This window comes from Aedes albopictus, chromosome 1 (genome assembly GCF_035046485.1).
Source record: "Aedes albopictus strain Foshan chromosome 1, AalbF5, whole genome shotgun sequence".
NCBI lineage: Eukaryota > Metazoa > Arthropoda > Insecta > Diptera > Culicidae > Aedes > Aedes albopictus.
Window position 1 is genome coordinate 186,188,461 of NC_085136.1, and position 26,644 is coordinate 186,215,104.

At 40.4% G+C, this 26,644-nt stretch overlaps 1 protein-coding gene and 1 long non-coding RNA gene across 3 annotated transcripts in view; one reads left to right on the forward strand and one right to left on the reverse strand.

The window, feature by feature from the left end:
- Positions 1–1,450: 1,450 nt before the first annotated feature.
- LOC109419673 (E3 ubiquitin-protein ligase HRD1) lies at positions 1,451–26,265 on the reverse strand. 2 transcript variants are annotated; one of them, XM_019693913.4, is made up of 7 exons: positions 26,116–26,265; positions 25,653–25,985; positions 15,073–15,318; positions 14,628–15,007; positions 14,164–14,543; positions 2,575–2,777; positions 1,451–2,510 (listed from the first exon to the last, which is right to left on the reverse strand). In XM_019693913.4, exons 2-7 carry the CDS (start codon positions 25,779–25,781, stop codon positions 2,010–2,012), a joined length of 1,839 nt encoding a protein of 612 aa, XP_019549458.3. In that variant the 5' UTR covers positions 25,782–25,985; positions 26,116–26,265; the 3' UTR covers positions 1,451–2,009. The 2 variants fall into 2 exon arrangements, with proteins under 2 accessions (XP_019549458.3, XP_062701976.1); XM_062845992.1 differs by lacking the exon at positions 26,116–26,265 and having other exon boundaries at positions 25,653–26,115.
- Positions 2,790–26,644, forward strand: part of LOC134285377 (uncharacterized) — a 68,276-nt gene continuing 44,421 nt past the window's right edge. The window contains exon 1 of the long non-coding RNA XR_009996323.1: positions 2,790–6,188. This is a non-coding gene — a long non-coding RNA (uncharacterized LOC134285377). The remainder of the gene's footprint in view (positions 6,189–26,644) is intronic.

Here is a 26,644-nt window from a genome sequence, read left to right on the forward strand (position 1 = left end):
ACTTGCGACAGATTTCATGATTTTCATATGTTTTTGAAGGTTTTGGGTAAGAGGTTTTGGCTGGCTTTTGTTCAGCAACGCACCACTGTGCATTGTGAGCCAATCGAGCAGAGAGAACTGACAAAATGTGAGCCAAATGAACATGTTTATCGTTTGTAGGAAGGCGTTGTTTGAACGGCATTGAAATCGAAAAAAGTTCGAACATAATGGTCGAGCACTGTACGAATTTGTGCTAACCTGCTTACTCTCGCAGAAAATTTGACGTTTGAGCGGTGTATGCACCGTGTGAGAGTAAGCAGGCCAGAATAAATGGATCATTGAAGCCGACGTTTCCGCTACTCACCGCTTCAAAACAAAAGCGCCACCGTATATGGACGGTAACACAGTGACAGCAGTCGAGTTACGTCAAACACACAAGGCTACGGTGGCGCTATCTGTTTATTTCATAGCGGCCGTTTTAGTTATTTTAGTGATCCATTCGTGCAGTAATCTATTAGCAAACGTAAATAAAACAACTTGAACCACAACAAAGTCACACACAAATTTTGAACATCTCACTATGTTATTATTATTATTATTTATTTACGACACTTTACCATAGTAGGCATTCGTGTCGGGATCTCACTATGTGGTAAGTGTTGGCAGCTATTGTAAACAAAACAAACAGGGTTGCCAAATCGACATATGTAATCCGCTAATAGAGGATTTCTACTACCCTCTAAGCCGAAGAATCATGGCGTCTAAAAAAGCTAAACAAAGTGGCATTTTCATTTCATGTTTATGCTCTTGGGTGAAACGTTAAAACTGTTTGACGCATACATTTTTCGATCTCCAGTTATGCGTACTTGTTTGTATTTTGGTTTAGATGCGGGATAGGGTAACCGAGGGCACTGTGGCACTAGGTATGCCAATGAAGCATCCCAATACCCTATGGGGCTGTCCATAAACCACGTGGTCATGAGGGGGGGGGGGGTTTCGGCCAATGACCATTTTGTATGGACGAATAAAAATTTTTGTATGGACTAATGACCACGCGGGGGGGGGGGGGGGGGGTTGAGAAGTCCCAAAAAAATGACCACGTGGTTTATGGACAGCCCCATGTGCGCAAGAATAAAGAATATTCACAGACAAACAGACGTAACACTCTGATAATTCCCACCGTACTTCGATTTAACGATCTTTTTCAAAATTTGATAGTTGGCCAACTACCCACCTGTGGCGCTCACATCGTTTTTGTTCGAGTTTGACATTTGCTCACTACCGCCACCTAGTTGATGGTCGGCCAAACTTAGTCATTTTAGCATTGGGCGAATATGTTTTCGTGACTATGATTTGAATCGAAAAATGTTCGAAGTGTTACGTCTGTTTGTCTGTGGAATATTATTGGATATTGAATGATCATCTGAAATGTTACAGGAAATGTTTAGTTGTTACAGAAAACTACAATGCATATATTTTTTTACATTTATTGAGATGTAGGAATATTTACATATACAAATAGTGAACGACTCTTCCAGCCCTAGCCAGAACGCTTTAAATAAACAATATTTTTGCTTCTGCTTACTCCACTACGTTATCTTTTTGTGTCATATTCAGTTACTAATATGATTACAATCTATATGATCAATTTCACTGTTTTTTTTCTTTCTTTTATGATACATAGCTTAGCACTAGGCTTAGCTAAACTGTTTGCAAACTCGACGCTCACAAATGCTACAGTGCAGTGATGCTGAACGAGCGCCCTTATTCATAGCAAGTTTGCACGACATAAGAAAAAACTAAAATGCAAAATTTTTGGAACAGGTTAAAAAATGTTAAGCTTTTTCAGAAGGGAAATAAAACAAGCCCTTGATTTTTGCTTCCTTTTTCGTGTAGGAACATAATGCAAACGTAGATTGAAAATATCTGACTAAATACAAAAGTTTAGCTGTTTTCTTTCTATTTAGATCACCCATTCTAGACCATCAGCAAACTCGAACCAGTCTCATTAATTGCTGTTGCTAAGTCCTCTAATCAGAGTTCGTCCGGGAACCAAACTTTTCCAGTCGTCTACGACGAATTTCGCTCATTTCTGAACTTTCCGCATGCTTCGCGTCGTTACTGTTTCTGCTTTTACTACTACTGTTTGGCGCCGCCGAAGTGCTTGGCACTGCTTGCTGCTGCTGATCCGGAGTTATTAAGAAAGCATCACCGGTGCTCGGCAGAGGCTCTTTGTTGAGTTTCGTGATGGAGTCATCATCGCTACCGAGATCTTCCAACTGGGCCGCCACTGTCGAAACGATTTTTGGTTGTGGCGCATTGTCTTCTGGCAGGTTTGGGGTGGAGAGGGTCGCTGGTGGATTTAAAAGGGTAGCGAAATCTGCTGCTGTAACGGCGGATGCCGAGCTTTGGCTGGTGCTCGCGGTGGCGTCCACAGGAGCAGTAACTGGAGGTAAACGGGCCACCAATGCGGAATACTGGTTCATAAGTGCCACTGAGGCATCCAGCAGAGTGCGAATGTTTTGAAGATGCTGTAAAAGAATAAAATATTGTTTGGAGAAACGAGAATAATCAATCGAAAAATGGGGCAGATACCTTAATTCGTTCTTCGACGTGATGTCGTTCATTTCCTTCCATGGCACGCAGTTCCTCATCGGTGAGCGTTTCCAGAGCGGGCGGCACCGGTGGGAGGGGCATCGCATATGGTGGAATACCCATGAACGGCATTGGAGGAAGTACCAGTGGCGATCCGGGCATCAACGGAACCGCTGTTGTGTTTGTTGCATTCAAATTGGAAGCTAGAGCGTATACAGAAAATGTTCACATGGCGTCAGATATAAAGAAATGCATAGGGTCACCAATATAATTTAGACCCCCATAAACAGGGGGTGGCCAAAATGATTGGGATAGGCAACTTTTTTTTTCTCTCACTAAGGGGGCATCCATAAAGTACGTCACGCTGGAAAGTGTGACAAGCAGTGTATTAAATATAGGAAAACCCCGTACGAAGGGGAGAGGGGGGGGGGGGGGTGATTTGAAAATTCCCATTTTTAGCGTGACGTACTAAATGGATGCCCATAAAAATGTTCAACATGCTGTAACTTTTCATAGCATCGAAAATTCTCAAATTTTGACTGTTTGTCCACCTATTATATATGCATTAGTATGGGACAAATATCAAATCTTCGCTCCAGTCGACTTTTTAGATCCCATTTAGCAGCAGCCAAGGCAGCAGCTACAGTGCTGCTAATAAAGCAAAACAAAAAGCCGTTCGTTGGATCACTAATCGGTAATAAATCAATAACTTTTTCCACAAGCATCCAATCGTTTTGCGGTCTTCGAAGGAAAGTTTCACAAATGATTTTTCTACAAGAAACGTTGATCGATTTGGATTAAGGAGACAAAGGGCGACCTCTGGGATTTTTTGATTGAACGTGTCACTTTTCCCATAGTAAATCATATGAAAACTTTGAGCCGCTTGCGCTAAATTATAGTTTCACCGATTGCGCTGAAATTTTGCACAGATCATATGGGACCTAAATGGAATCAAAAAAGTCGACTGGAGCGAGAATTTGATGTTTGTCCCATACTAGTGGTGATGCCTCCCGCCACCCCATGCAACAACGGCAGCAGCAGTGCTGCTGATAAAACAAAATAAAAAGCCGTTCGTTGGATCACTAATCGGTAATAAATCAATAACTTTTTCCACAAGCATCCAATCGTTTTGCGGTCTTCGAAGGAAAGTTTCACAAATGATTTTTCTACAAGAAACGTTGATCGATTTGGATTAAGGAGACAAAGGGCGACCTCTGGGATTTTTTGATTGAACGTGTCACTTTTCCCATAGTAAATCATATGAAAACTTTGAGCCGCTTGCGCTAAATTATAGTTTCACCGATTGCGCTGAAATTTTGCACAGATCATATGGGACCTAAATGGAATCAAAAAAGTCGACTGGAGCGAGAATTTGATGTTTGTCCCATACTAGTGGTGATGCCTCCCGCCACCCCATGCAACAACGGCAGCAGCAGTGCTGCTGATAAAACAAAATAAAAAGCCGTTCGTTGGATCACTAATCGGTAATAAATCAATAACTTTTTTCACAAGCATCCAATTGTTTTGCTGTCTTCGAAGGAAAGTTTCATAATTGATTTTTCTACAAGAAACATTGATCGATTTGAATTAAGGAGACAAGGGACGACCTCTGGGATTTTTTATCTGAAAGTGTAACTTTTCCCATAGTAAATCCTATAAAAACTTTGAACCGCTTGCGCTAAATTATAGTTTCACCGATTGCGCTGAAATTTTGTACAGTTCATATGGGACCTAAATGGAATCTAAAAAGTCGACTGGAGCGAGGATTTATTTTTTCCATACAAGCGTGTACCATACTAATATGCATTCTTGGTACAAATTTGAGCACGATTGGTAAATCTTCCGCGAAGCTAGAATCGTTCTAGTAAAACACTATTTTTAGACAACTTATTTTTGAACTGTCATATCTCGGAAATCAGTTTATCAACAATACATTAATGCTTCACAAGTTATTAAAACATAGGTACTTTTTGAATGTTGAAAAAAAGTTATCATGGCTTGATAAATGTATTTTTTTTACATCAATGGCATTAAATTTTAGTTTTGATATCCAAAGATTTTCTACTTATGTTCTCAAGATATCACTAATCAGATATATTAGAGCCAATTTGGATTATAAGGAAAAAAACATTTAGTTATTTTTGTTTGATATTGTGAATTTCACTTATTTTTCTCTATATGGGTGAAACTATGAAACCGGTATAACTTTATTTGTCGTGCGGAAATATTACATTTTATAACGTCGTAATATAGTTTATTGCATTGCTAACTGGACTGCGACAAAGTGCGGAATCTCAAATAAAAGTGCGATATTGCATCAAATCGTTCCGGTGTCTTCACCGCACTTATTCATCACGAGCTAATGAATAAGTGCGGTGAAGAGACCGAAACGATCTGACGCAAAATCGCACTTTTATTTGAGATTCCGCACTTCATCGTCGCACTTATAACCGCGCAATGCGCAATAATTATCAATATACTGTTGTGGAGCGGACCTGGTGTGATGGTCACTTGACTATCACGCCGAGGACCTGGGATCGAATCCCACTCCCAACAAACTCGCAAAATGTGAGTTCTTCCTTCGGAAGTAAAGTAAAGCGTGGGTCCCGAAATGAACTAGCCTAGGGCTAAAAATCTCGTTAATACAGATAAAAAAATATACTGTTGATAAACGTTCAAAATTTCATTCAATTCGGTTCGGTTGGTTTCCAAGATATGATACTTCACGCAGAAAAATAAATTGTAAACACAATTAAATTCTAGTTCAAATCACCCGATTTTTCAGTTTACTATAGCGACAAACTGATTTTTTTTTTGCTAGGTTTCTAGCTGCACTCTGAATAGAGTTGAAACCTCTACACTAGACCCGAAGATAGAAAAGAGTACGTAATCTTTCAGAAGCAGTTTGCCAGCCGTACGCGGAAAATGATATCCATTAAGACACTGTTGCAACTGACTCAGAAAGATACGGTAGAAGATTGGAAAGTTTTCAATTGGTCAGTCAGTCAGGATTTGCCTATGTAGTGTTATGGTCACACGGTTTGTGTTTGCCTCCTTGTTTTGAATTTGTGGCATGGTTAAATATGTTTTTCTCCTCGTTAAGTCAGTTGTCGTATGTTGTTTTTTTTCATCGAATCAATCGAACCTTGTATGTTAAAATATAGTCGATCCTGTGTCAAATTGTTTTCTTGATTTCGCTAATCGTTTTCTACTTGTGTTCATCTCTTGTGTCCTTAAATTGTCATCGGTCCAAAATCCATAGAAACATGTAACTGAACTTCTGAATATCTAAGAGATAATCAAAAATACGCCAAGTTGGTCAGTTGATTGCAATAAAATTTTAAAATAATAAAGATTTCATGTCAACTTTCATCCCGCTACAAATACTATTAAAAATATTCAAATTCGTTTAATTGTCCTATCGGTCCTACCTAGATGATCCATGTCATTTTCTCAAGCGTAGCCTAGAAATGTCAACCTAGTCATACACAAATAACGTTGTTCAGTTAATATAAAGCAGTCAGTTTTTGCCCAAAATGTCACGTCGAACGCATTGACGTCAACAATGCGTTTAAGTGTTCGCACGTTAGCTTTGAATCTATCAGCACAATTAAGTGCTGCAAATCTCCTTCCCACTATTGATTCTTCGGTCGATTTTTATTGCTTTATTTAAAGAAAATATGACCAACTAACATTGTAAAAACTCGAAAAAGCGACTATGACATTAATAAATTACTAATCAAAATCAACCGAGAAACGTGGGAAATAGAGCCCAAACAACATTTTGAAGTCAGATGGCTGTAAAAGGTTCCAAAACCTGTCACAAATCCTATAATACTTTTATTAGGATTTGTAACGATCATCAAAACCTTCTCAAATCCAACCGACTTGGAACTATTGCTTGGGAATAGACTCTACTGAGCCCCGGCGGTTCCTCCTGTTTATCGAGCATGTCTGATGCATATGATCAGCCATACTCCATCTGCAGCAGCCGGTTCGTGATTAACCGTTGGAGGCGCATTAAAGTGTTAAAAAGGTGATATGTTTCACTAAAGAACACTACATTACAATAATCAAAATGAAACTCCTTCACTTTAATACCGTCAACCCCTGCGAACTTGGCCAGGGGGTTTACTATAGCGACAAACTGATTTCTAGTTTAAACTGAACTGTTCCATTTGTTTGATAATACAAATATTTTCATTTGTCGAAATTTTTGACAGTTTGTTAAAACAAACAGAGATATGGTTTTTTAACCCTCTAATACCCAACCCCGCCTTTAGACGGGGTATAGTTTGAGCATTTTTGTAATTTTTGTTTCGTGGGAAATCAAAATTTTTATATTTTTGACTGATATTTAGGACCGTTTTGTATATCTCAAAATGGTTCTTGGTGTATTTTAAAGCGTATTTACATTTTTTAAAAATCATTTAAAAATTGATGATTTGGTCACCTTTTAGAAGTCATTGTTTATTTTGTATTGAATCGCTACAATTAACATATTTTAAATTTTTCCCAAACCATTCTATCCTTGTTTAATAGTTTAAGGGGATCGAATACACTCTAAAATTATTTTCCCTAAAATTACACGGAAAATAAAATTTTATATGAAAAAAATTTAAAATGAAAATATTTCCACAATAATCATAAAATCTCATAATGTTTTCATCCCAAAAATTCCGTACCCCAAATAGGCTTCCAGGAAAAATATAAAAGTGTGGGGATGTTCAAAAATAAAAATTAGAAAAATCAAAAACTGAAATTCACGAAATCGAGAATTGAAAAGAATCATCTTCCAAAACATGTTTAAATCGATTTTAGATGACGAAAAATGATATTTAGATCAAAATAAAAAATTTGGGTATTAGAGGGTTAAACATAAAATAATTGATTAATTCAAACGACTGCACTTTTGCCACTAACAAACCCGGAATGTGATTGTTTTGGTGACGGCAGCAACTGCGGCAGCTCGGAAATCTATTTTTAGATCGTCGGTAAGCGGATGGCGAGGAGAACGACTAGAAAAAGACAAAAAAGGCGAAACCGATCAACTTTTTGTGGATGCTGTCGTGAGTACCTGCGCGTTATCCATCACGGCCAAAGCTGCACTTGGAAGTTGGCGTGATGGATTTGCTGCACCTTCTTCGCTGTGGCGATGTTGGGGTAAGCATTTTATAGATGTGTGAGTGCTTTCGGACCATGTTTATGGTTTTTATTTTGTTGAAACAAATGAAATTTTTGACATTATATGAAATGATGGAAATCGGTTGTTTTTATCAATAAACTCTGAATGAAAACAATTAAATATAACTTTGGAATAAGTAAATTCTCAGTTTGAAAATCAACCATGCGTTTTATTGTTTTAAACAAGCGCCATTTTTCTGCGTGTTCTAAAATTAGTAGTCTAAAAATTAGTGTTTTACCAGAACGGTTCCATATGGGAAACCGCGACATTTCCGGTCGACTGGATGCAAGGCGTCTTACTAAGAGCCGATGCACACGGGCGGCGCGTGCACGCAGCGTGAATCAACGCGCGTCGCCGCAGCGGTCCTGTGGGGCATGCGTTGACATTGCGTGACGCACACGGTGCGGCGCGTTTGCGGTGCGGTAGCGTTGCGTTCTCGTGTGCATCCTCCCATTTGATTGTGTGTAACTCAGGACGCACTTGCGTGCACGCTGCGTGGACGCGCCGCCCGTGTGCATCGGCTCTAAAGGTACTCAATAAGGGTGACCTGATTGTATGCGATAATTGGCGGGGCATCATGTTACTGTGTATCGTTCTCATAGTCCTCTACAAAGTTATCCTTAACCGGATACGAGGGCTGCTTTTGCGAGTTTAAGGCCTGTAGTACTACTGCCCCACTCGCATAACAGTCCCATTTGCAAAAAGTAGGAATTGAGAAAACGGCATTTGAAGTTTGAAAACTTGTTTCCATATAGAACTTTGAAAAATCACCAAAATTTGAAAAATATTTCGATCATCTCGAAACTTTCACAGATTTCTTAGCACATGAATATATAACTGTAAAAAAAAAAATGTGGAGCGGACCTGGTGTGATGGTTAGAACACTTGACTATCACGCCGAGGACCTGGGATCGAATTCCACTCCCGACAAACTCGCAAAAATGTGAGTTCTTCCTTCGGAAGGGAAGTAAAGCGTGGGTCCCGAGATGAACTAGCCTAGGGCTAAAAATCTCGTTAATACAGATAAAAAAAAATAAAAAAAACTGTAAAAAATATTACAATCATTACAATTATTACAAAGTTGTTCAGTTTTGTGTTACGTGTATCAGTGGAGAACACTCAACGGTTGCAGGTCTTTATCAATAGCTGCCTGCGGTGGAGCTCCATCGTCGATGTCATCAAAAGCCGATAGCGAGAGAAATTCGGGAGCGAAAGTGGAGGTGGGTCGGCCACACGCTACGCAGGGGCGGAAACGAAATCTGCAAACAAGCGTTAGACTGGAACCCAGCAGGATATCGCTGCAGAGGCAGACCCAGAAGCTCATAGCGGCGCAGCCTCAATAACGAAATCAAGCAAGTCCACAGAAATTTGACCTGGCCACAGGTCAAGGCGATGGCTGGCAATCGCCCAGGATGGAAATCTTTCAATTCGGCCCTCTGCACCACCGTGGGTGCCCAGGACTGATAGTAAGTAAGTAAGTTCTGACTTCCCGAAAGTTTAACAAATTGTGCTCAAATTTGCACCAATGATCGATCAGAGAGTAAAAAATTCGAAGATTGAAAGTGAAGATTGACATTCTCATTTTTTCATTCGTGTTTGGCTACATTCATTGTCAGCTGAATGCCTTTCTTTATCCATTCAATTCTCTGTCACGAATATTTTTTCGCGCGTCGTAAAATGTCCAATTTCTGTGAACAGACGCACAATCCGACTGAATGGACAAATAGAGAAGATAATTAATATTCTAATTAACTACTATGTATACACAAGTTTTGAGGTGATTGGAAGTATAATCGAAAGTTACGGCCCAGTTATATTTCTCAGTGAAAATTGCCAGTGACAGAAAAAAGAAGAATGAATAGGTGAAAAAAATTATTCACCAAAATAAATTTTATTTTTAACCCTCAGTTGCGAATGTTCAAAATTCATGTTGAATTTCACTCATTGAAAATGAAAATTTTAAACTCTGCCAATGATGCACATATAATAGATTGACAAACAGTTACAATTTGAGATTTTTTGATGCACTCCATGAAAAATTACAGCATGTTGAACATCTTTGTGAGAGAAAAAAAAAAGTTGCTTATTCCAAACATTTTGACCACCCCCTGTATGTTGGACCCCTTGTTCTTACAGAAAGTTCCATTATTTTTAAGTCATCCGAGCGAAAACCGCAACATTTTACGAATACAAAATGTCGTGGCGAGAAAACTTGCAAATGTGGATTAAAACTTTTATTATTATGGGGCATTTAATCCGCTTAGTTCTTAGTCTATATCAATCAATGTGACCCAGTATATTCAAGTAGTAGTTTCTTACAAATTAGTTTCAAACATGTATTAACACCGGGTGTTCAGAATATATACACTAAAGAGAGTTCAAAGCAGTAAAAACTGTTGCTACAGAAATCAGTTAGTTTCGTTTACCTTGTGAATGAGGTCAAAATTTCAACCATTACTCTAGTAGTATTCTAGTTTCACATCAGCAAGCATGGGACATATGCATGAGCATTATAGACACTATAGATTCTATAGACTCGCGGAGGCGAAGACAACTGTAGCCAAACGAACTGTCAGTTCGTGTAGCCAAACGAGTATGACGTCATGATTTCAATAGGGACAATGGATTGCGTGACATCATATTCGCTCGGTACACTCTAAATTCACGGCAAAACACACCAAAGTCGTATTGCTCAACCATGTCTCCGCGAGTGTATGGAATCTATAGTGTCTATAATGAGCATGGGCGGTATTGGGAGGAATTGGACATTACAGCCGATTACACAGTGCAATTTTTTTTTGTCTCAAAAGCAAACTTATGTGTCTCTGACAGATTTTGGGCCGCTGAATCCGAATCCGGGCTCAGATTTGCGTCAAAAATTTTAGCTATACATATCATAATTTATAGGGCAAAATGTGCGGTTTTGGGCTTTTTTGATTGCAAGCCAATATGCAAGGAAATCATATAGCCAAGGGGTTGGTCACTCGGCACATTGTGCCCGGCACACATGCCGGCACATCTCGGCACACATGCCGGCACAATCCGGCACACATGGGCACAACATAGAAATCCAACTTTGCGGTATGGAATCAAACTGTCATTATACTTACGATTGCAAACAATCCCTTCATACAGATTCTAGACAAGTGTTCTGGGTGGAATTTTGTCGGTAAACACCGACTAGACCAATAACAATCGCCAAAAATAGACAGGATTATAATTAGCGCAAAAACATTCTAAGAAAATATTCCACTGGGCACATTCGACACACCTCCGGCACGTTCGGCACACACTGAAAAACAACCGGCACAGTTTAGGCACATATTGGCACACGCTAAAAAATCACGGCACAAATGAAGTGTGCTGAATGACCAACCCCTTGCATATAGCCTATATTACCCTTTCAGAGTAAATTGGTCAATTAACATCTAAATTAACGACACGTGCCGAAATATTTCGTGTTACCATATCAAATTTGATAGATTTAAGCATTTTATGTTGTAGATACATAAATATGTTGTAAATTATGTTGTAAATATGTTGCATGAGTCATTAACTTAGATGTTAATTTATTTTATTTTATTTTATTTAAAATAAATTAACATCTAAGTTAATGACTCATGCAACATATTTACAACATAATTTACAACATATTTATGTATCTACAACATAAAATGCTTAAATCTATCAAATTTGATATGGTAACACGAAATATTTCGGCACGTGTTACCATATCAAATTTGATAGATTTAAGCATTTTATGTTGTAGATACATAAATATGTTGTAAATTATGTTGTAAATATGTTGCATGAGTCATTAACTTAGATGTTAATTGACCAATTTACCCTTTGATTGCTTAAAAAATATTTCCTATGGCTTGCAATCAAAAAAGCCCAAAACCGCATATTTTGCCCAAAGAATTGAGGTAGGTACCTATAGCTCAAAATTGTGACGTGACGTGAGATTTGCTCCAGATCTGAGCCGGATTCGGATTTAGCGGCCCAAAATCTGTCCGAGACACATAAGTTTGTTCTTGAGACAGACAAATAGATAATTTTTGTTTCGCTGTGTTATTTTTTGCACGGGTCGTTTTTCGGCCATAACTAAGTTAATTTGAAATACGAAGTAGGGTCGAAGCATCAGTTTTGGCCATTGTGCAGTATGCAGCCTGTTGCGATCTTAATCGGCATGAATTTATGTTTTACCAGTAGATCCTATAAGATTATAATGATGGGTAACAGATGGGTAACCATACATTTTGATAAAAAAAAACAAGAAAAAAATAATTTTCCTTTAAGAAGAAGCTCCCACATATCTATTTTGACCAGGGTGCTTCTAATTTGGCCACTCCTATAAGAAATACACGTGATTGGTCAGAATAGAAACTAAAGTCGAGAATATGGCCAAATCTGCGGCAATGCTTCTGCAACTTTTAATACAAAACAGGTGCTTGTACCCTACTATTTTATACGTCACAATGTATAGCGAGATATTGCCATTCGGAACGAATGATCATGAGACCAACAGGCGGGGTTTGCGGGTTACCGTTTCTACAAGCGCCAAGCTGGGGCTTGGTCTTAATGGCTAGTTTCCACCTGGTAAGTACTGTGTAAAAGGATAGGACAAGTAATGGTCAAGTAAAACATTTGCAAACAAAATTACTTTAGCGTTCGCAGTTGATAAGTAATTCGCAGCCAAAAAGATTTGCCAACAGATGGCACTGTCATGCGATGCTGTCAGTCATGTTGTTAATTTTCCGTACGGAATAATATGTCGATGTATTATTCCGTGAGTAAAAGTGACATTTTCTCTTTCTTTTTGTTTCTTCTTTCGCACCAAAGACATCAGTGTTCATTAAGCTATTAGTACACAGGGGCCTTAGGCCTAAAGTACACAGGGTTAAAGATTTGGCAAGGGAAGAACTCAAGATAAAACATCTGTTTGAAGTGCGCAACGGAATGCGGAAGCACTGTGGTATGTACTCAAAAAAAATACGCAACTCTGCTACTGCGACAAAACGCAATGAGCGGGGATTTCCTGCGGTTAATTTAAAAACAACTTCAGTTTGATGAATAAGTTTGTTTCATCACTGAGGCAAAAAACTTAGGAAGAGCATAAGATCCCCTTAAGATTTGGTGACACTACGATTATTGTTGAAAGCCATAAATTTCACTTATGATTAAGAGGGCAAAATTTTTATATCCAGATACTTAACAAAATCATAAGTTTTGCTTAGGAATATCATTGGATCAAAGCTATAACTATCGTATGTTTGCTCTTATTGAAATCAACTACTGAAACTCTCCGGAGGAATTCCTGGACGAATCTTTGGCGGAATCATTGGAGAAATCTTAGAATGCATTCCTGTAGAAGTCCTAGAAGGAACTCTTGGAATGATCCCGGTTGGAATTTCTGCGGGAATCTCTGAATAAATATCTGAGTGAACCCCGAAAAAAAATACTACAGAAATCCCTCATGGAGGGATTTTTTGTAGAACTTTATCTCAAAGAAAAACCTTCGTACGGAATGCCAGAAGATGCATCACAAAGAATCCTTCGTGGATCTTCTTTCAATTCCCAGTGAAGCTTTGTCCCAGTATTTCTTCAAGAACTTCATGAAGTAACCGCCAGAGACCCAGCAGAATTCATACAAGCGTAGTGCGAATCCGTAGTCTGGATTTTTCCCAGAAGCCCACTCAAAAGTTAAATATAAATTAAATCATTTTCCCCACCCGCGCGCGAAAAAGTACATTTCTCGCGCTCAGTATCATACGGGCGTATCTACAATGATCCATTTCTCTTCATCGATTTAATAACTTGGGCGGCAAATCATTTTTAGTTGTTTTTGTTGTTCTAGATGCTAGTCCTAGCCGTCCTTCACCGAAATACACCGATAGATCATCCGACTATTGGACGTATTTCCCGGAATAATCCGAAGAGTAAATCGATGAAGAGAAATGGATCATTGTAGATACGCCTGTATGATACTAAACGCGAGATTTCAATTTCAATAACATTTCCTGAGGAAACGAACGAAATTTCTTCAAGTCCAAATCGTGAACAACCTGGTGTCCTTTTCTTTCACATTCTTCTTACAGCATCGTTTCGTTAAAATGCTGTCAGTTGAACAAATGTCAAAATTACTTACGGAAAAAGGAGGAATTTTACTTGAGCGCTCTACTTGGGAGCAGGAAACTAAGCTTAAAGAAGACCAGCAACGGTATTAGGCGAGTCGCACAAATTCGTTGGTGGTACAGTTTTATACCATTCTTATGAGAATTGTCTCTTTCACAGACGACAATATTGACGCAATAGGTTTTAAAGGCGCAGCTGTGTTTGAAGCATAAGGAGGGTACTCATACCCTACTATCGTTCTTTTATTACTTTGATACAGATTGACTTACCATTCGGTTGCGCATGTGCCGTTCCACCCGCAACAGAGCTGGATCGGTTTCCTTCGTTTGCGTTGGCCAAATTGGCCGCTTCGTTGTTGGCTGGCTGCACCGGATTGGGTGCAGCGGTCGTCGTAATAGGGGTTCGCAGAATGTTCAGCCGGCATGTGGGACAGGTTTGCTGCCGCTGGAACCATGATCGCAAGCAAGTGGTGTGGAAGATGTGTCCGCAGGGTAGCTTCTTCGAGTTGCTGACCATGTCTTCGCGGCAAATGATGCAAATGTTATCCGACAGCTGAAGTTCCTCTGGTGTTGCGTCCGGATATAAGGTGTTCATGTTGCGAATAGCTCGACGCGACAAGATAACGTCATTCAGAGCTTTTTTGAAGTTTCTGCGAAGAAAGAAACACATCATATGCATGATGAGCACTGTATGCGACATTGTATATGGTGGCATTTGTTATAATATCACTAACCTCATCGTGTAATACATTGGGCGGAATGCGAATAGCGGAAGTGTGTATATCTTCACCATAAGAATGACGAAAATAACATAGAGTACGACACGGATAAATCCGATAATAAGCTCCGTGTATAGTAAGAATACTGCCTTGTTCTCCCAAGGGGTGTCGGACCGCAACTCTGCGGCATGAAACATATACTTGATGGCCGTATTCAGCACCATAGTCATCAAGATGGCATACTCGAAACCAAACACCAATTGCACGGTGGCTCCTTTGGCAATCGTCGACTGATATGCATACGAGATGAGCTGGTAATCCAGGACACCCAAACACGCCAATAGTCCAGCCACTCGCAGATGGAATATCCATCCAATTACCGGGCTACGCTCCATCTGTACGAAAAACATATTTTAGTTGGTCACATACATCTATAGCTCAACAACACCAGAGAACTCACATAATCGACACGATCTTCGGCTAACCAGTGGAACGACTTGAGGAAAAGCAACACAGTGAACAAGGCAACAAATTTCGGATTGAAGTCATCTCGGAAAACGGTAAAAGCTAGACAGGTTTCAGTGAGCGCATACCAGAATCTTTCCATTAGATGTTCGAATTCGGCCGCCCGAAGGGTGCCTAAGAAAACCTTCTTCATTAGCTTTCCCAGCATGAGTACAAACACTAGCGATTGTATGTAGATGACCTGAAAAAAAGAAAAGTGTATGGTTTATTATAAGATATAGATATAACTGTAAGCTTGTCGTCGGATATCCTAGGCACTTTTAGGTTTGCAATGCACTTGTAAACAATTCAGAATTTTAAGATTTTTTATGAATTTCAAATAACTCAACGTACATATGTACAGATGGGTAAATTATTGGTTAAATTGGGAAAAATCCACAGCTCAGGTGAGATTTTTTAGATTATTCCATTTTAGCCCAAACAGTTCTATAAGTCCTAAGTGCAGATGACAGGCTCTCTTTAACTCCGTAGTGTGGCCAGCAAAAAAACACCCGTAGAATGCCGGCAGGGTACCCGGGTACCCACGAAACTGAAATGATCATATCTCCGTCAATTTTCCACCGATTTGTTTTTGGCTCATTCAACTCACAAACTCATTATCTATCGATATAGTATTTGGTTAGACCGGTCCGATCACCGTGGGTGCCGGAAAATCCAGATTTCCGGGCTTATTTTTTTATACAAAACAATGCTTGGAATTGTCGGTAGGTTAGTGGCAATATCGATATTAATCATCCTAAAATTGCTTCAGCATATAGTATCTGGCCAGCCTGCGATCATAAAACGTGTTGACTTTATAGTTGCGATTTCGGATCAGCCTTCCCGTAGGGCCATGGCTGGCAATGACCACTATACGGTATCCTAGGCTCAACAATGTAGGATTTAATATGGTAGGGTAAATGTACTAATAGTGGTGCTATTAGTAGCTCCATGTAGTAAAATAATTGAATAAAATTGATAGTACCACTAAATAAAAAGTCTGTAAACTTTAATCGGTAGTTTTTCACCTTAATTTGCTAGGAAAAATGTAAAAACCATTGGTTATTTCAGTTTTTATCAATAAATCACTTGCACCAACTAAAGGTACACGGTTCCTATTATGGAGGTAAAATTTAACATTGGTTCCTATAGTGGCGCATCCCATTGAATTCTTATGGGACCCACCACTATAGGAACACTACCACCACTATAGGTGCAAAGGAGCAAAAAAATTAAGGAAAATAATTGTTTAAAATAGGTTTATCGGCAAATCCTGAACACAAAACTGAATAAATGTTACTAATTAGGTATGATGCATCGATTAAAAATGACATTTGCAAGCTTTTTGGTAGAAATAGTGCAAAATTGGCACTACCACCACTATTGGTACTACCTCCACTAAGGAAGCCCTATAAGGACATGCTCCCGAAAATCTGGATTTTCCGAAAACTACAGTCGTCAGATCGGCGCAACCACATTATTTCTAGATAGATAATGAGTTTCTGAGTTGAATGAGCCAAAAAAAAAATGAAATCGGTGAAAAATTGACGGAAATATGATCATTTCAGTTTCGTGGGTACTCGGGTACCCTGCCGGCATTCCACGTAATAAAAAAAATCAGCAGCCCCTCCCCCCGACTCTCCTCACTTGGAAATTCGGTCAACCCCGTTAATAAAGATATATCCACGAGTTCTCAAATCTGCCAGAGTTTCAACTTCCTACTCTCAATAATCATAAAAATATTGAGAATTGAAATCGAAAAAGCTTCCAATTAAATTTGATCCGGCTTTATAATCAAACCTGATATGTTTGTGATCTGGAAGAGAATTGTCAGACAAAAGAGGCACAAAACAAGCAACAAAGAAGACGCGGCGATTACTCTTTATCCCAACTGATAACAGATAATGACATGATCTCGAAATTTTTTGTTGCAGACAAAACGAAGCCTGAATTTGTTGCGTACTTTTCAACTCGTGAATAATCAATTATTTCCAACCCAAAATCGAAACTTTTTGATGATACATCTTCAACAGAGTTGCAGTGTTTACCGAATCGAAGTTACCGCTCGAAAATCACAATGCAAGCCTTAAAAATCTCTAAACTCAAGCTACACGATCTTTGTCCTATTCTGTTCAAGTTGGGACATACGTATGTCGCATTGGGTAGAATGTCGCAAAAAATTCAGGTTGCGACATTATCGTTATTGTCGCGCGATGGTTGAATTTTGATTCACTGGCTGACAATGATTCCTCATCTGAAACATGTTCGTGATCTTATCTGAGAACAGATAGCTACAAAGCGTAAGATCTAAAACTTCCTGTCGAATAGCATTAACAAAAGTTGGAGAATTCCCTTTATTGCATATGCCTATGTTATTAGACGAAATGTAATTCAGGAGATTCTCACCTTTTTTATTAATATCTGTACTACTCCATATGGTATGGTGGACATTTGCATCGCACGATCGCACCCTATTACAAATTGGGCGTTTATTTTTTTTGCAATAATTAATGAAACTTACGACCAAAGATGGAGGCACATCATCAACGTCTCCGGGAAAATATGCAGAAGCAATGCATACCTCAGTTTTTCCGTGGATTGTTGGGACCTCCATTTTAATCGCAACAATGTCTCTTGTAATAAACTCAGTAATTGGGACAAATTTTGTTCTCCTTCTTACTAAAATGGCTGTTCTTGGATTAGACTGACTTTCGTCGTACAAGATCCTACAATTCTGCGAGGAGCAACCCATTACTCTTCCACTATTTACCCAGGGCTCTGCCCAAATGATCCCAGACCCTATTTATTCAATTATCATTCTAATTATTAGTTAACTACGCTACTATTATTCTAATTATTAGTTTACTACAACGCATGACAATAAACAGTAATCCAAATCCAAGCTTAGGGGCTGTTCATAAACCACGTAGACCAAAATTTGGCCATCTCAGGCCCCCCCCCTCCCTCCTCGTAGCCTTTGATCCATACAATTTTTTTTTAAATTTGTATGGAGCGTAGACTGGCCAGACAGAATCCCCCACGGAGGAATCACCAGAAAGAATTTCTTGGATTTCGCAAAAGGAACACAAAAAATCATCTCTTTACATCTTGACGTACCGTTCCCAGCCACTATCATAAAGTCTGCATCTCATGGTAGCGTTTTATGAGCACTTCCAGAGTTATTAACTGAGAGCTTCCGCTGAGAATGATCATTTTGCATGTGTATATCGTGTGGCAGACAGGAAGATACTCTATGCCCAAAGAAGGCAAGAAAATTTACATTACGAAAAGTTCCTGGATCGACCAGCAATCGAATCCGTCACCCTCAGCGTGGTATTGCTGAATACCCGTGTGCTTGCCACAACGGTTATATGGAGTTTTCTGAAGCATTTTCTTGAGGAATCTCCAGCATAATTTCAAGATGGAATCCACAGGATTTCTTGCAAGAATCGTCAGATGAAAATTATGGAAGATTTCTCAACAGAGAATTCAGAAGGAATCCCTGCATGGCATTTCAGAAGTAGGTAAACCATAGTAGGACGTGACGGAGGAATCAGCAGAACGAATTCCTGGAGGAGTCCTCCTCCACTTCTTGGCGTAACGTCCTCACTGGGACAAAGCCTGCTTCTCAGCTTAGTGTTCTATGAGCACTTCCACAGTTCTTTTTAAACTGAGAGCTTCCTCTGCCAAAAGTCAGTAGTATGCGGTAGTTCGGCAGCAGCAAAGCTTCGCGCGCTCGCTTTGCTAGATTTTTGCGATTTTTTTTTTCTTCTCTGCGGGGCACCGACGACGGGACGCCAAGCAGTCAGTAGTGTGCGGTAGTTCGGCAGCAGCAAAGCTTCGCGCGCTCGCTTTGCTAGATTTTTGCGATTTTTTTTTCTTCTCTGCGGGGCACCGACGAAGGGGTGCCAAGCAGTCAGTAGTGTGCACGCAAAAACGGCTACGCTCAAAAATGTGTTCGGCCTGCACATTTTTAGTAAACATCCATGCCGCACATGACTGTGTTGGAAACACACATTTTTTTTTTAAATTGCTCGTACGCTTACATGAGGATGTATTTTGCAATAATTTCGACATGGCAACCTCAATGGGTTTATAAACCACCTTCAAATACCGAAAAATATTGATATTTTGCAAAAATGTGAGCGTACGAGCAATTTAAAAAAATGTGTGTTTCCAACACAGCCCTTGTGCGGCATGGGCGTTACTCAAAAATGAGAGCTTTTATTTTAGAGAGTGCGGTAGTTCGGCAGCAGCAAAGCTTCGCGCTCTCGCTTTGCTAGATTTTTGCGATTTTTTTTTTCTTCTCTGCGGGGCACCGACGACGGGACGAGTGTGCGCGCGCCGTGGTTGAGTCGGTTCTGAATTTTTGGCTTCCCTTCGGCGCTAGTTTCCAATACACTTTTAGTTGATAATATTTTCTTTCATTTTTTGCATTTACACAAAAGAGTGAAAAATGTTAGTTCGGGTTCGCCGGTCGAGAAAAAATCCGGGCGCCGACAAGTGAGTCGCGTTCAGTGTATTTCTGTGTGGAATAGACTAAAGGTTTCTGCTCCCTAGTGGAGTGGAGACGCGCGATAGAATTTTCTTTTTGGCTAGTTCTTGCGTCGAAAAGTAGTCGGTTGTTAACGGCGGTTTGTGTATATTGATCCATTGTCAAATCATATCACCAACCATAGGTGACTCCCGGACTGACAATGTACCTTACCCTACTAACAAAAAATTCCTTCCTGAGACAAACGTGGAGATGCAGCGAGTCGCGGTCTTTATAACAACGTTTGTCTTACTAACATTCCCTTCCATCCTCGATGACCGTAAGGACGTGGCCGGCGCCGTTATTGACCTTATTAAAGTTGAGAGCTCTCGACCTGTGTACATTGAGAATAGTAAGCTAGTCCCAAGCCCTATTCATTGGTTCCTTGTGCAATTTCGATTGCTCTGGTCAATCACGGAGTAGCAACTACGAATTGTGCGGTCATCTATGCTCATGCTCATGCTCATGAGAGCTTCCTCTGCCAATGACCATTTTGCATGTGTATATCGTGTGGCAGGCACGAAGATACTCTATGCCCAAGGAAGTCAAGGAAATTTCCTTTACGAAAAGATCCTGGACCGACCGGGAATCGAACCCGTCACCCTCAGCATGGTCATGCTGAATACCCGTGCGTTTACCGCCTCGGCTATATGGGCCCCTCCTGGAGGAGTCCTTCGAAAGAACTAATATAAAGTTGCCATAACACAAACAGCTAAAAAGAAAAGAAAAAATATATGCGGTGATATTACCCGGATAATCAAGTCCAGATAGCAGCTGTAATACATCAGATGTATTATCAAAAAAGAACCGCCGATAATAATTATAATAAGACAGAAAAGAAAAAAAAACAAATGTATTTATTCTGGACTGGCTTTCTGGAAAGAAGTACAGAACCGTATATACCTATACCTGCACAGCGTAGGAAATCAGGACATTTCATATATTTTTTTTTTGCACTATTTATTTATCAGAAATCATGGCTTTTACAATTTTGTTAGGCTTGGCAGAGATTTGTAACACTTTCAGCTGCGAATGAATCAGTAAGTCCCTATGGAGAAATTATGGTTGAACAGTAAATTTGAACAATGGAAGGGAAAAATTATTCAGCAAAAACCTTCGAATAACTTAACTAAGCTTAACCTAATCTATACTAAAATATCACAGCTTTTATGGAAAAATGTTCACGATTAGTGGATTTGTGGACATCTCACAAGATGTTTTGAACCTGTTTGTTGCCTTTTGAACAAATTCGATGATAGTTTCTGTTTCAGCAATTTGGTGAAGTTTATCTGTTGGAAACCAGGGATGCAAATCGAAGATCATCTTTAATAGCTTGTTCTGCTTAACCTGGAGGCGTCTTAGATGGGACAGAGCACAACTTTGCCACACTGGGCAGCCGTAGGTGAGGACTGGCCTGAACACACACTTGTAAAGAAGTAGTTTGTTCGCCAATTGGAGGGATGATCTGCGACTGATCAACGAATACATTGACCGTGTCAAACCGTTGACTTTGTTGATGCTACTATTGATGTGCTTGTCGAACAGTAGTTTTTCATCCATGGTTAACCCCAAGTAGCAAGCTTCATTTTTCCATGGAATCCTGATTCCATTTACGCTGAGTTCAGTTGCTGGTAGGTGTCTTGGAGCTCTCTTTCGCGTGAAGAAGATTGCCTGGGTCTTTGCAGCATTCGTCTTAATACGCCACTTCTGCTGGAATTCCTCTAGTTTGTTCTGCGCATGTTGAAGTTTGCAGCTGATGATTCTCGGATCGACGTCAGAAACCAGGAACGCCGTATCATCCGCGAAAAATGCGTAAGTAACTCCGTCAACCATAAGGACGTCACTGGTGAAAACGTTGTAGAGCGTAGGGCTTAAAACTGATCCCTGGGGGACGCCGCATGGAACGTCGAACTTTTCTGACCTACACTCGTTGACTGACACTTGAAATGTTCGCTCGAGAAGGAATGATTGTATCAACTTCACTATGTACAGCGGACAGTTGCTTCTATGTAGTTTGTAGATTATTGCTTCCTGCCAAACAGAATCATAAGCTTTTTCCACATCTAGCATAATCATTCCAGTCGATTTTTTGGTAACAAATCCTTCCTTCACTATTTTCCTTATTCGAGTTAGTTGATGATTAGTAGAGTGGCCAGCTTTAAATCCAAATTGTTCATTCGGAATCACTGCATTGGTATCCAAATGCCGATTCAACCGATTGAGGATGATCCGTTCAAGCACTTTGCTAAGGCTGCTAAGCAGGCTGATGGGGCGGTAGTTGGTAGGCAGCGTAACATCTTTTTTGGGCTTAGGAATGGCCACTACTATTGCATGTTTCCACATAGAGGGAAAATACATCAGTCTAATGCATCCATTGAAAATTTTAGTTAGGTAGACCAGACCCTTTCGGGGTAGGTGTTTAAGCAACGCATTACGGATTCCATCCTGACCCGGTGATTTCTTGCTTTTAAGGCGCTTGATGATTTCCTTGATCTCTGTAGGTTTTGCTAGGGTGGAAGGGTCAAGGTTCATCTCGTTGGAATCAGCAAGTACCTCCATCGTGTGATTCACTTCCTCGACTGTTCTTTGGTCACTCCGAAGAATGTTGTTATGAGCACGAGCAAAGTTGGTCGCCAGTGTGTTGGCCTTTTCCTTATTAGAGACCATGAGACGATCTCCATCTCGCAGAGGGGGTTGATACTTAATTGTAGATCGAAGGTGTCTGCTAATTTTCCAAAAATTTTTGCTTCCTTGGGTCAAATCTCGAATCGTATGTTCGAAATTCTTGTACCTATGGGCTGCGCATTGCTCACGAATCCTCAGGGTAAGTGTATCAACTACCGTCTTCATGAGAGGATCTCTCGTCCTGTAGAATTGTCTTCTTCGAACGTTCCTTAAACGAATCAACAGCTTGGTTTGGAGAGGGAGGTCGTGTTTCTTCTTAGTGATATTAACAACAGGAACCGATTCTGCTTCGGCTGCATTTAAAGCTATAACGAATGCATGGATGCTGTCGTCAATTTTTTCGGTGGAGTCCAGGTTATTCAGTAATTCTGTTGTTAGATCAAGCCTTCTTTTAACGGAATTGGCAAAGCGGCTCCAGTCAGCGCGATTGTAGTTTTTATAGCTACGCACATGGATTTCAATTGGGCTATCAGGGTTGACAGTAAACACAACAGGGTAATGGTCTGAACAAAGTTCTTGACATGTTTTGGGTACAGTCATGTTAACGCGGTTGTTCGATAGCACCAAGTCTAATACTGAGCAGTGTTTTCCGCCCGGGGATATGCGAGTGTAACTGTCGGGGTGGTGTACGAAGAAATTTGAGCTTTCACTTTCTTGAAAAAGAACTTCTCCTGCTTTATTTTTCCTCGAACAAAGCCACTGACTATGTTTAGAGTTGAAATCAACGAACGAAAAAAGGTTCCGTAAAATTGGTGATCTTCCTGAGGTCTCTTTTAAAGTTGTTGAGGATCGTACGATTCGATGACCCAGGGAAGTAAGCTGCAATGATGTGCACAGGAGTGCGCACTAAGTTGAGAGTAACTTGAATTGCCTCAATAGTAGTAGTGTTTAAGCCATCTGCTTGTTTGAATGAAATTCCTTCCCGAACGAAAATGGCAACTCCGCCTCCTCGGTTTGCAACTTGAGTAGAGCGATCCAACCGAACACAAGAGTAGTTTGGGTGGAATATGGAATTATTTGGCTGTAACCATGTTTCTGTGACTACAGCAACATCGATTTTGTGAATGTCGATGAAGTCGAAAAATTCACCTTCTTTATTGCGGATGGAACGACTGTTCCAGTTCATGATGCGCAAGCTGTTCAAACTATCCATTGAAAACGTATTTGAACATCAGCTCAGACAGAGCGAGAAATTGCGATGCCTTCGTCTTACACGTAGCCAGACGTGTGAAAAGATCGTTGGCTAAACTCAAAAACTCCGAAAGGGAGAAAAGATCCGAACTGTTATTTGCACAGCTCTGGTTACCGGAAGCGGACCCCGCGAGATCAACAACAGCAGCAACACGTTTAACAGCCCCAACAGCAGCAGCAGCACCACCTACAGCAGCATCAGTAGCAGAGTTCTCCTTGACTACATCCGCGAACCTCCTATTGCGGCTAGTGTATGTGGTTCCGAATGGTTTCGAAACACCGGTAGATGTTGCAGTACGACGTCGCATTTTTTTCTCTTCACTCATCTGAATGAAGTTCTTCCTAGAAGGGCAACCCTTAAAATTTGCAGTATGGTTTTGACTGCAATTAGCGCAACGAATTTCCAAATGTGAGGCTTGGCGGTCATCTCCGATTAGTGAAGGTAGGGGGCATTCATTGGAAAGGTGAAGTTCCCCGCATTTTACACATTTCGGTTCCATATTGCAGTGCCGCATGCCATGGCCGAATTGTTGACAACGGAAACACTGAACTGCGTCAACTTGCTTTTTGGAGTAGTAGCGCCAGGTTACGGTCACGTTGAAAAGAGCGTGTGTCTTTTGGAGATCACGTAGCTTGATTGCTCCTTTGGGGAAGAGAAGAAGATAACAGGCGAGATCCCCATCCGAAGTCGAGCGTACTAGTTTCACTTCAGAAGGTGAAATACCATTATCATGCAGCTCACTTTTCAACTCTCCTAAGTCAAAGACAGGAAGGCCGGTTAGAACAATTTTGATAGGCATCTCGTCACTCGTTCCGTGAGTGTAGAATTTTGCGTTCCTTAATTTGAGAGCACCAATCGCTTTGTCGAAATCCACTTTTTTCTTCACTTGCAGGCGGATTCCGGACTTGATTACCTTCTGTGTAAACGACTTCACACTGACCGCTGGAGAGGACATCAGATTGTTGATTTGCGTTACAGACCAGTTGTACACAAATATCGGTGAGCACCGAATCTTAGCATTAGTGCCTGGCCGAGCTTGTTCACTTTGCTGGTGGTGGTTTGCGTCGTCGTTCATAAGAGCGTCGAAGATGTTTTCAGTTGATACACTCGGATGCACTTCGTAGCGGTTGTTTACATCGCCTTCGGATTGCGATTGGGGCGGAATCATTTGGCCACCGTGTTGATCGGCACCCGAAGCATGAGAATGCTCACCGTTATCATTTAGCGAAGTGCTTCGCTGACGTTCCTGGTGATGATTTGGAGTTAATAGTTGTTTATCAACCATAGCATTTATCTCATTATGCGATGAGGTTATGCGAATTTTGTTTTTATCGTAATTCCTCCGGATTACTATGGAGAACGGTCCATTCGAACCACTTTTCGAACTCGCGGCATCTGGAGCACTTCCCGACGTGTGCTTACCCAGGTTTGCGGATTTACCGATTTACTTTTCGCAAAAAAATATCAAAAGTAACCGTCGTATAGCAAAGATGCTGTAGTCGGTTTGACGTTTCGATATGAACTGATTTCATATATTTTAGCATTATCATGAGGCGAGTCGCACAAATTGGTAGGTGGTACAGTCCTGAAGTCCTAGACCGCTGTTAAGAGGGTTGTCTCCTTCCCGTCCGAACCAAAGCACAAAGATTTGGGATTAATCTCTGACTCTTAAACAAGACTGACACAATCCTCCAATGGCCGAGAACTGTCCTGGCCACGTCCTTGCGACAACTGAGGCATGAGAAAGGATGGTTAGTTTTGGACACCTATGAAAGATGTGAAAAGCTCTACGATCTCTCAGGCCTAGGTGTCACGGGGTGTTGTTAGTGGAAGAGTAAACTCCAAAGGATACGTTTGGTGAACGTTCAGGCACACCATTGTTAAACTGCTTCGAATCAGTTGTCTGATCAAGACATTTCATATATTTTGTTCAAAAAATAGTAAAACCCGTCGGATTTATTAAGATTTTTTTTCCAAAATGAGTCCAAAATCAGGACGGATGGTAACGTATCCTTAAACTTCGTCGCGAAATCTTGCAGCGAATAAAATCAACTGTATCAGATCATCCAGATAAGTTTTAAAATTTATCATACATACATATTAATCTATAGATATATTTACTTACCGCCATACTTGGATTGGACTTGGTGATGTAGACCACGGAAGGGTAAAATTGCTTCTTCTGGTAGTAGGCATTCCCGATGACCAGACCCGTCAGCGCAAGGCTGATGACCGATATTCCAAGGGCACGCATCTTCACTGCACAACACCCAGCCAGCTGGCTGATACTTTCGAAAAAAATGTTAATTTTGACGACCTTTGTCTGATGGAAATTTTAACCACTTGCTACTGCTGCTGCTGTTATTGCTGCGATCAACTTTTCATCCGTATTGGAAGCGAGTGTTCTGCGGGGTTGTTTTCTGCGAGGTCGACTCAATTTTCTCCGACCGAAGGGGACCTGTAGGGGTCAAATTTAGGATTAGCTAATGTTTTTTTGTATGGTAAAATATATTTTTTTGCATTTAAATGCTGAAAATCATTATAAAAAGTGATATTCATGAAAAAACAAATATTTTAATTCCACGTACACAGTGAGAAACACTGAATCCTATTTTTTTTTATATTTTATCTTTTGTCTGTCATCGGTGACGGAATAAAGTGACAACCACGAGAACGAGGGGCTATGCGATGCTAGCGATTTTTAGTAATATGTAAGGGCGCATTCACAAATTTCACAACGGCAACAATTCAAGGATACCCAGATTATTGAAATATTGTGGATTTACCGGCTACTTGTATTCTCCGTGCAGTTGAAACCCGGAATTTTCGACTAGCGAAGTTGGATTTTTCTCTAAATCCGTGCGTCGGACCTAACATCGGAAGTGATGCGCTGTATAGCGGACCAGGTTTACTATACAGCGCACCACTTCCGATGTTTGGTCCGACGCACGGATTTGAAGAAAAATCCAACTAAGTCTTCGCTAGTCGAAAACTCCGATTTTGAACTAAATTGAGAATATTCTACCGGTTACTTAAGTAGCCGTTACAAAGTAACCGTTTTCATATAAAAATTAACTTGATCGTCACCCTGATAAAAAAGATCATAGAGATACAACA

Coding starts and splice junctions, on each gene's coding strand:
- LOC109419673 (XM_019693913.4), bottom strand. CDS start 25,781: ATGCGTGCCCTTGGAATATCGGTCATCAGCCTTGCGCTGACGGGTCTG. Junction 15,319..25,652: donor AGTCCAATCCAAGTATGGCG/GTAAGTAAATAT, acceptor TCTTTTTTTCAG/GTCATCTACATACAATCGCT. Junction 2,778..14,163: donor GGCACATGCGCAACCGAATG/GTAAGTCAATCT, acceptor TATACGCTCTAG/CTTCCAATTTGAATGCAACA.